Source organism: Nesoenas mayeri (genome assembly GCF_963082525.1).
Source record: "Nesoenas mayeri genome assembly, chromosome: 4".
Taxonomy (NCBI): Eukaryota; Metazoa; Chordata; class Aves; order Columbiformes; family Columbidae; genus Nesoenas; species Nesoenas mayeri.
The window spans coordinates 11,055,094-11,066,366 of NC_137540.1; the positions used below are offsets into that span (position 1 = coordinate 11,055,094).

Sequence of the window (11,273 nt, forward strand, 5' to 3'; positions counted from 1 at the left end):
ATAGCTAGGGAAGTTCAGAAGCCTCTGCTGGAAAGCAAACAGAGAAGGAAAACAAAATTAGTCGCAAAGATTCTACTGATCATTGTCCAAGAGGTATTTCCTAACACACTGGAAGTAATCTGGGGCCTGTAACTTTTTTATTCTCTATAAAGTCTTTGTATTGCAATTTAAATATACAATACATTCCTCAGAGAGCTTGTTATATCTTTGCCTGATTACTCTTCCCTGCCTCCTTGGCTTGTGTACTTATTGCTAACTCTTGCATTAGGAAGAAAAAGGGTTTGCTCTAAAAAGGTCCACTGGCTGAAGAAAGCAAACCACTTTCAGACTTAGCTCTGCAAAGGATCAATGTACCATGGTATTCTGCAGTTAGCTGACCTAAATATATCATTGTTCTTGGAAATAATGGTTGACAAAGCCCAGATGCTATTTTTCATAGATGTTGTCAGAGCATGTATCAACCTCTAACACATGTAAGAAAATATAAATCAACAATGGCTGCAGATAAGAAGTAAATTTATCTGGCAACATTACTGTAACTATATAATGTAAATATAACAAGAAAAATACACATGGTCATACTTATTCCTCATTCTGAATTAGCTTTTTGCCCTTTATGGACATTGACCCAGATCGTGTTTCTTTTAAATATGTCATTTTGATCCCCTTTGTGCTGCTTAAACAAACCTTTTAACCTATTTTAACATCGCTGTCATAGTCAAAGTTGTTTATTCTACATGTGTAATAGAAACAAGACATCAGTCCATGCTTTCATGCCAGACCTCCTTCTCCGTCCCTTCCCCCTGCCTTTTTTGTAAATCAGACAAGACCATTTTATTCTTCATATGTAAAAAGCACCATACTGAAATACTACAAATGATTAACCTAATAAAGGCACTTGTTAATTATTCAGACACTTCATTTTTTTTACACAATTGGTTTCAATTATATTTAACTTAAAAATTGCCTTTAATGGGGGCAATTACAGTTGTTATGTTAACCTCTAAGTGATTATCAACAAACATTTTTTCCAAAATTGTGGGGGTTTTATGTCAAAATCATTACTGGATAAAACAAGTAATCTCTTCTAGAAGGATAAAGTAATATCCCAGCTTAAGGAGGCAGGGCTGTCCCCTAGTAGACAGTGCCAGGCATTTACACAAATGCTTTTCCCTCATCTCAGTGGAACAGAAACTCTTTTCTGGGCAGCAATACTGCTTCAGCAGAGCCGTGGATGATTCCTTCACCCAGACTAGCTGACAGTGTGGTGGTTAATTCATTTTTCTAAGTAGAAATTTCCAGGTTAAATCTGCAGAACACGGCCTGCTTCAAGAATTCTGACTCTTCAAGGACCTTCTGACCTATTGCCAGAACAAGTATAAGTGTGTACATCAGAATGTGTTTTCCCCAGGAGTTCAGCATGTTTTCTCCCCCTATTTCAATCAGCTGTTTTCAATAAAAAAGAAGTTAAATGCAACCTGTATCTGACTAGCTATTCCTTTGGGTAACAATAACTTTATTTAAGAAAGATTAACACAACCATAACCTTGTTTTCCCTTTCTCTAACACCATTCTGAGAAGAACAGACACTGTCCCACTGGTGCATGTTCAGGCGTGCTTCAACGGCCATGCCTCTAGAACCTGTAGGAACCTTATACATTAAGTATATTCCAAGCTACTGAAATCCTTACAAGGCTGCAGCAACGGGAGGGATGCTCAGGGAAATAATTCCAGTTGCCTGAGAAACTCCTGCGATCAAACAGTGAGGTGCCTTCTGAGCACGGGACTTCTCAGCATTTCCCAGATTGCAGTTTTAAAGGTCACATACCTATATTCAGCACAAATCCAACTTCAGGTGTCTATCTGTTACTAAGTTTAAGCCTACAAACTTTCTGGAGTGAAAAGGAAAGTGATTAGCTGGAGTGAACGCAAGTAATCCTTCAGTACTGCTTACTGTCATACTAACCCTGTTAAGAATTCCTATTAAAGTATACGGAGTCATGGGTATGTCCTACATTAGCTAAAGTTATAAAGCCTCTTCAGTTCTAAAACTAACATTACACACTACTCATTTCTCCAAAACTGACAGCACAGATTACAAATGTCACAAAAAACCTCCAGCTCTCCCCTGCAACACAAACAATAACCAAAACCAAACAAAAACCACACCTATAATAAATACAATATTAGCATTGCCATTCCTTTATCCTAAATGCAGCAGAAATTTTCTGTCATAAAAAACAAACAAACAAAAAAAAAATCAGTGCCATATTACTTACTGGGCTTGGAATAGAGTCAGGATCAAGTTTTTTCTGCGGTGGACCCGAAAGCTGTGCTGGACTCCCAGGAAAAGCACCAGGATAAGACAGCTGAGATCCTGCCATCTGAGGACCATAGTTTGCTGCAGAGTTACAAGTGACAATTAATTTGAAGTATTTAAGTTGCGTTATCAATTTAACATCAACTTTTACCATACATTTCATTCTTGCACAGCTAAATGCAACTTCTCCTTCCCTTCTGTTTTCAGCAAGTAAAATAAATGGATCATTTTGGCTCATGCAGTCTGTGTTGTAAAGGTAAGCATAAATGAGGTGTGACAACTTTGGTTTCAGGTATGTGCCAAGTAGGAGGGTTAGCAGAGTTTACCACAGCTTCTCAAATCAGGCTATTACATTACTGAGAATCTCTCCTGTAACATCAGTCAATGCAAACTGGTCTAGTTAGCTGGCTTTTTAGTTGCCAAAATAACTATTTCACTCAACTATGTCAAGTGAAATAAAGTACGTGTTTTGTACACTATTCCAATTCTTTATTGCTATAGTAAAGCATTTTTGAAAGGTGCTTATGAAAGACAGTGTAAGATAGAGAGCAACCTATACCTTTACACAGTATAAGAAAAACTCCCTTCTGGAGCATGTTGTGCTTTAACCCACTGCTAACCAAATAATTCTGTTCCTGACCCAGATTAATCTCTTTTTTTTATTATTTTTTGTTACATTCTCAACAGACTGCTGAACTTTTGAGCAAAAACATAGCCTGCCTTAAACGCACTGACTGACAACGTGAATCTTTCCAGTCTAGAAAAAGAGGATTCAATTTTCATTTTGCCAAGTGAGCAGAACATCAGCTATGAACAATCACACTTCCACTGGTTATTCTCAATGCATATTTTGTTTTCAAGTACATAACAAACATTTTTCCCTACCTTGCTGAGGATGATATCCAGGCCCTGGAGGCTGTCCTAAGTTAGGATTTGGGGGGACAGATCCAGTGATCCCATCCTGTCTAGCCATAGGAGGCAATGATGGTGGAGCACCAAGTCCATTAACATTATTTGCTAGTGGAGGAACCTGCAATCCAGGTGGTAAAGCAATTTGCTGCTGGGTCGGTGGTGGTAACTGTGGACCCTGAAAAGATGTTGGATGCCCAGAAGACATGCAAGAGCTCGGAGCAGTGCCAGGACCTGAGCAAGAAACTCTATGTCAGCTGAATCAAAAATGATAACCTACTAACTGTGCCGTAGAAGTTCTGGTTTTGATCAATACTTTTGCAACATATTGTATCTCATACTGGTAATACTGCGTTATGGGGATTCTGAATGCCTGTTCACATAACAAATCTGACCTCATAGTTTTAAGTCTGAACTGACTCAGACATTCAATTTTTTCTATTTTGGCTCTATTTTCAATGAAACTGTGCAGCTGGGCTGGATGGGGAAAGACAGGTGGAGGTTGGCCTTTGACAATTCTTGTTTAGAATACACATAAATCACTATTTGCTTTTGAAATAATATTTAATTTCATAATGTGAAACAACATTATTTTTGCTTAATAATCAATTTCTCTTATGTGGCATGTTTTCATTAGTTTGCATGTGGGAATGACTTGGTATACACTGGTGAGGAATACCTGCTTGTTTATAAGATACAGATTCCAATTAGAATTAAGAGGACTCTGTAAAAAGGGGGGGCTTTGAGACTTACATTCTGTAAATACTTATTACTTTACAAAACCTACATTTTTTTGTCAAATTTCTATTATTTCAGGAAAATAATTTTCAACTAAGTTAAAAAAAATAACCAAAGTCAGGTCTGGAGTAAAAGGACCAATGTGCTAATATACAAATATTAAAATAGAACTCTGCCAGACATGCTAACTGAAAAAAAAAATTCACATGCAAAACACAAGCTCAGGTTCTCAGCTGATACAAGCAAAACCACTCCAGTAGCTTTACACGTAGCTGTGAATTTCAGCACTCTGTCAAGTTATACCGGTTCAGACTTACAGCTGAGGAAAAATCAGAAGGAAAAAAAACCAACACAGAGGCAGAGTTGTAAAGAAAGCATGTCCTCAGTGGTGTGAAGAGTATCTCAGCCTTCTAGCATATAACACGATAAGCAAGAACATTATATTTTAAATAATGACTGCTGAAGGCCATATAATGAAGGCAGAAACAAACAAACAAAAAGGCTCTAAATAATACAAGCTGCTCTAAATTAAGTGCTGTAGAAGTGCTGAGCCACACTTTATCCTGTATAAAAAGGCCTGAGTTAATTGTGCACTTGCAGTTCAGTACCTCAGGGTTGAATTAGAGCCTAAATTAATTTTTCTCAGGTGAAAAATGTCTAAGTTTTCACAGCCAGTTGTAGAAACAGAGGGACAGCCCCATGGTACGTATGCAGGTTTAATTCAAGACAAATCGGCAACTTGTAAAGTCAGGGTAGGAAGAGTGATATTGTCAGTGCGGTCTGAACTGAAAAATTCATCTTTACACGTATCTTACCAGGATATCCACCACCAAAGTGATCTTCATTTAAAAAATTCACCTTCCTAAACACACTGGCCTCAGCAAAACAAGATGCTAAGTAAATTCCATTCACTTTCAATGAAATGGTAAATTTCACCAGGAAATACTCAAGAAAAGCAGATATAACCAAACAGAAAATAAGTGATGGAAAGAATTTTACCTCATGGCTTAGGTTTGAGATGTTTTAACGTCAAAATAAACGCACATAAATTTAGATGAAAAACTAACCTATAGGATTTGGACAAAAAAAAAAAAAAAAGTGTCAAAAGAGAGAGAAAGTCTAAAGAGTTGAAGAAAAAATGAAACCCTGTCTGCATGTTATTGTTCATGCAGGATCACCAAAATAATTTGAGAAGTGACTGATGAGGTAGCTGACCTTTATGGAAGGTTCATCAAACATGGATTCAGAATTAACCTAAGAATATTGATTTAGGATGAGATTAAAAACCTAAAAACTTCAGCAAGTGATAGTGGTCAAAGATTTCATTTTCTGCTTCAATAGAAATTCAGTAAGTTTCTAATTATCATAGTTTTGAGAGCTTTAACTGAGAAAAAGTCAATCAGATAGAAGTGATTACCATAGCTATTTAGCTGCATACTGTTGAGCTGGTTAGCAAGTTGTGTTGTAGATGACGTGGATGCAGAATTTGAGTAGGCTGGTTGTGACTGAGGACTGTAGGGAGGATAGGAAGGTCCAGTATTGCTTGGAGGTGGAGGGCCTTGAAACCTAAAGTGAAAAATTAGTGCAGTTATACAAAAAATTACATCAACCAATCATAATTCTAGAAGGTCTCACACCTTCTAAAGGGTGGTGTGGAAACAATTCATTAGGATAGTCAAACTCTTAAAAGAGTTTGCTCATGTTCTGCTCAGAAAACATATGCTTGTATTAAAAGTCACGAAGCACAGAGAGAATGCACAATGAGAATGTTAAAAAAAAGACAGTAAATGTTTGTTTGCATAGTTAGAAACAAAGAAGAGAGAGTATGCCATGGCAAAGAGAGAGCGTAATAACTATATGAAAGTCTGAAGACTAAGGAACACGAGTTTCTGAACATATTGCATCCCTCCATCCTCTTCTCATGCTTATAAAGGAAGATTCCCTACTGTGGATGAGTGAATAAGATTAAGAGAAAAATCTGTGAAGAGAGGAAAATGAAGTGAGAAACTCTTAAGGAGTCCCCTGTAGTAGTGGAAAAAAAGGTGCAGGTGGGGGAAAACTGCTTTATGGTTATCTGATCTGGAAAACAATTCATGCAAGAAAAAGAACTAAAGAAAATAAAGAGGTAACATACATGTGGCTTATAAAGATATTTTCTAACAGACTATTTCACTCCAGAAAAGTAAGATCTCAGGCTACCTCCCAAAGAAGATCTACGCTGATTTTCCCATAACCACTTCTAACACTGAGGAGGGTACTAGCTATATTCAAGAGAAGTATAATTCATTTCCTTGAAATTTTGATGTGGATATAGAGGCTCTCAGCAATTCGGGAATAAAACAAATCAGGTAAAAACAGGAGATCTACAGCTGTCAGGGCAATGACTAGAAGTTAAGAAAGAGAATCGGTATTTTGCTGGGTTGGTCACATCAATTTGTCTCTGTTCACCTTGTTCTTTCTTTCCTTGTTTTTACATATTCAGGACAACAAGCGCTTTTCCCTCTGCATTGTCCTGTACAATCAACCACCAGTCTCTGGGTCTTTACACAGTGATAACACAATGACAACAAACAAACTTCCTATTTTGATGCCTGATGAAACATATACGTGGCTTTATTTGAACACAACTGTACAACAACTAAAAAGAACAGAATCAGGCTAAGATTTCAACGAATTAAAATGAGAATGTTGTTAGACAGCATCAAGTTCACTAAAACTAAAATAGCTATCAGTCCCCAAATTCTAACTCTGTCACATCTGGTAGGTGAGCATAATAATTAACATTTCAGAATTAAATAAAAGAGCTAAGCATATTTACCCACTTAAAACTACCTGCAATACAACCACTGTATAATAAAGCTTGTCTATTCCCTTGTACCATCATTTTTCCAGTATTTCTTTTTACAGTTTCCTCCTGTCCCTATTTTCTCCCTTCCCCATTCCTCTCTCCTCCATTTCTTCCTGTAAGCTCAGGAGGCCAGACAGCAGCACTTCAAATCGACTATGAAGAGTTTATGTCAAATCTAAGCAAAAGAGTAGCAGTCATCCACCTGAGAGAGTATAGCAAACCTGCAGTAAAAATGGCTTTAAGGAACCCTATAGAGCTTTGGCTGTGATCCCACAACAATGAAGCAAAGACATCCTAACAATGGAGGGAGGGGAGTAACTACAGATATAGAGGCATGCACCAGCTTCTAGTCAAAACTCGCTGGCAACTATAAATAACAACTACTTGGTACCTCATAGCAAAGGAGAGTTAAGATATTATAAAGTGATCAAAAAAAAATAATGTAACTTCAGTATCAAACAGCACTTACAACACTTTACTGCTTATAGCAACTTACTGCTGCTTTGAAGCAATGGGTCTAAGATCAAGCAGAAAGAATAACTAAAAATAAAACAAACAGCCCATGGTAGAGACCTGACTTGCTGTAAAATAGAACTTAATGAGATTACAGATCACATCTGGCAGTTTAACATCACAGGGAACCAAACTAAAAGATCCAGTTCAGAATTGGAATAAGTCAGAACTGCTGAAGATAAAAGGGATGCCATACTTAAATATCAGTGAAGCTGCCAAAGAGAGGAAACAGAGGTAAAATAGCTTAGATCTCATGTATTAATTCTTGAAAGTCACCTATGTGGCTGTTGCCCTGGTGCACTGGGCCCATTGTGGAAGTTGGTCTGGTTGAACTGGTGTGTACCAGGTGGTGGAGGCCCAACAGGAGCCGGAGATCCTAAAGGCGCAGTTGATTTTGGAATACCTGCAAAAGAAGAAGTACTTTCATGTAAGAACCCCGTAAGAAAGCACAAGAACACCAAGCAATCCTAGTGTATGGCCCAGCTCTAGCAATAAGAATACCGGCTCCAGGTGGCCTTGCTTGAGCAGGGGGGTTGGACTAGATGACCTCCAGATGTCCCTTCCAATCTCAGTCATTCTGTGATTCCATAAGAAAGGACAGATTTCTTGTCAGCTATAGAAGCAGATATGAAAGAGAACACATAGTAAAAAGGAAACAAATAGTAGATGGTAACTTTCCAGCAAAAGAACCCAAGAGGGACAGTGAGAAAGAAGCAAGAATGGACAAAAGACCCTGCAATTCAATTTGGTATACTGCAAATGCCCTGTCAACTGGTTATCTTTACAGGGAGAAGCAAGAGGTCCCTTTGATTTTGGAGACCATGATCAGAAAGAAAACTTAGAACAACCCTTTAAAAAAAAAAAAGTCTCCATATCTGTAAACCTGTAGTAAAAATGGTTCTTAATTCTGAACTGGAACAGTGACTGTGAAAAAACTATAACTTATGTAAACAGCAGTGCTGAATAAACAACTTTTCAACCTCAATTTCTTGAATTATTTTCCTTTAAATTACTCTAACATCAAAAATATGTTTGATACTAAAACTGGTATTTTCCCCTAGTATTCTAATAAGCCAATCACCAAAAGTAATTCTATCTTCTGCCTATGTTCAGCATTGGATTATGGTAACACAACTCCTGCTGTCTATAAGTTTTAGAGAAACTGGGTAAACCTTCTTTTCCTATTTTCACATGCCACAAAAAATCAAAGACACACAGAATATTTTTCAAAACTCAAATATTTGGATACTTAGTTCTGTCATTACCCTCCTCCACCATCTCAAATACTAAATTTAATGTAAATTATCATGATCTGAATGTTATTTAAAAATTTAAGAAACACATTTTTTTGGACACCTTAGAGAATAATTTAGACATCTTCACTGTTTTAATTAATTTTCCTCTGTGTCATCAGGTAAAACATTGAGATGGTCCCCCTTCCTGTCTCCCTGTCTTGGCTATGTCTATTAGTAGACTTACAAAGGGAAAAAGAAACCTTGCTCTCTGGATATTTTCCACAGCCCAGTCCACTAGTCCAGCATGCCCACTTTGGTCTTACTAAAATTAGACCACCATGACTTACAGCAAAACAGGCTTCAATTCCATCCTCTCATTTTTACTTTTTTTTTTTAAGATTCAGCCACCATGTACTAACATTATTCTTCTTGAAAGATCTGAAGCCACACAACAGTAAATTAAAATTAATGAAAATCAATGAAGAGACAATGACAGCCATGCTTTCTGTTGGATGTCAATTACATCATCTGGAGAGAATATCCCATTTGCTTATATCCAAGGTGCGCTTCCTCATAGAAAGTAATTGTTGCCTGAGTGGTTAGAATGTAGATTGGCTCTACTTATCATGCATTATCCACATACATCACCCAGTAAGCAAGATTAAGTAGAACACCAACTCATACTCATTGGCAAGTTTGAACTCAAGAATTCAGTAGGACTGAGGTCCTATTGTGAAGAATATAACTCCTTTCAGAAAGCTTGTTTGCCATTAACACACATGAATTGACAAACATTTCTCTACTCCCAGAAATCGCTCCTTTTGTATTTGTCTGTATTAGGTATTACTCAAAATACAGCATTAAGCACTGGTGCTTATAGCTTTCTGAATAACAGAAATTATATATGAAGTTCAGACACCCACGACCAGGCATCTTACATCATCATCTAAGCACCAACAACAATCCTGTTGCAGTAGCAGTGTAAAATTGAGCATTTTGTGCTGACACAAGTAAGAAGGAGATCCAAAATGCCTTCATAGGAAAGTAGACTCTGAAAACACATTTTAAGCTCAACTTCATACCTGGTTGAGGTGCTGAGTATGATGAAGTAGGGTCCCCGTAATGCCCATAATGAAGTGAAGAACTAGGTGGTCCAAAACCTGTAGAAAAGCCTCCTATCCCTGGCTGGGATTGGGAATATGGAGGAGCTGCAACATAACCTTGTTGACTCATGATGGCAATATTCTCATTCCAAGAATTGGGTCCTTTTTAAGAATCTGCAAAAGAGAAAGTGACACCTGCTACTGTGCATTATAAGAGGCTGTGAACTGTGTTCCTAAAAAGACAAAAGCCACAATTGATGGCAAAAAAAGCACCTGGAAGTCTGGCAAAAATAGTGGTTTTGTTTGCTTCCTTGGTTAGTTTTCCCAGTACTACTGCATACTGCATGAATTTAAACAAATCACTGAATTAATCCAAATGGGATTCATCTGTCCCAGGCCCACAGAGAGAGAAATTGTAAGTGATGGATATGTAGGTAGACAAAAACTCAAGGGAAAGTCTCAAACTGTTCCCTTTACTGGGAAAACCTAGACTTGAAAAAGACACTGTCAGTCCTGCTCCCCAAATACCAGACATCTCAGTGAACATACTGAAAAATCAGGAAAGGTTGAGTGATCAGAATATGAAACTCCTCTAAGCAAATCCTTCTCCTGTGCTAGTATGCCTGTTTTTAGAGCCAGTATGGAACATGGCACCAGCTTTTAATCACACCTTCTTCATCAGCCCCGTTACAAGCAAATGAGGGAAGATTCCCTGTGTTTGATGCTGGTAAAACAGAGTATAAAGTACAAGAGAGAGAGAATAAGCACTTACTATGTCTCTGGAGTCCCAAGAACACAGGTCAAGCATCCTCAAAGAACTAAAGATACATGATATAAACTAAGATTTTAGATGTTAAGTGTTCCTTTGAACTAGCTTTCTCAACCATCTATACTTCATCTTCTTAGAACTGAGCCATGGACTCAGCTTTGAGTATGTAAACTGGAGTAAAGTAAATCGGGAGTTGTGCTGCAGAAGCATGCACAAAGGCATCTCAAAATTACACGCAGCACCAAGATCACAACAGGCAAATTCACGCTGCACTGGCACATGTCAGCAGAGAAAAGCTATCCCTATCAGAAAATCCATCTCTAGACTTCTCAAATTAAGCATACGTTTCTGGGGGAAAAAAAAAAAAAAGCAACAGTTTTACTTATCTTCCATGTCAGACAAGAAATCACTTTGAGCTGGGCCTAGCCCTCCTCATGCTTTAGTCGTACAATCCTGTACGCCACACTCTTCATTGTGGCATAAAATTCCTCAGTTGCAGCATTAAACTGCTTCAGACAGGTAATCTTAGAGAATTAGTCTTCTATTTCTTAGTTAATAAAGTAAATGTGGGAAGAAGAAAAAAAGTTTAAACAAGAGAGGCTTCTTGCTGCCAGTCATACTTTCTTCCTTCCCCTGCTCCCATCAGAAAAGACGTGGCAGCATGAGCTTCAGTTGCTCCAAAAGACAGTAAATCAGCGCTAAATTACCTACATACTAGCATAAACACATATACCTTTTATATCTACATAAAGGAAGAAATTTTCACTTTGAGGCAGCTGCACCAGCCAATACCTTTAGCTGTGACAGCATCCAGGGGAAATGACTTCCTCCACAGCTT

At 37.8% G+C, this 11,273-nt stretch overlaps 1 protein-coding gene across 1 annotated transcript in view; it reads right to left on the reverse strand.

Moving 5' to 3' along the window:
* SEC24D (SEC24 homolog D, COPII coat complex component) overlaps nucleotides 1-9,796 on the reverse strand; it is a gene marked incomplete at both ends in the record, with an annotated part of 51,877 nt that extends 42,081 nt beyond the window's left edge. Inside the window, 5 exons of the mRNA XM_080343177.1 lie at nucleotides 2,280-2,401; nucleotides 3,206-3,463; nucleotides 5,385-5,533; nucleotides 7,605-7,731; nucleotides 9,646-9,796. Of these exons, the coding sequence (XP_080199303.1) occupies nucleotides 2,280-2,401; nucleotides 3,206-3,463; nucleotides 5,385-5,533; nucleotides 7,605-7,731; nucleotides 9,646-9,796 (807 nt within the window). The remainder of the gene's footprint in view (nucleotides 1-2,279; nucleotides 2,402-3,205; nucleotides 3,464-5,384; nucleotides 5,534-7,604; nucleotides 7,732-9,645) is intronic.
* Between the last annotated feature and the right edge of the window lie 1,477 nt (nucleotides 9,797-11,273).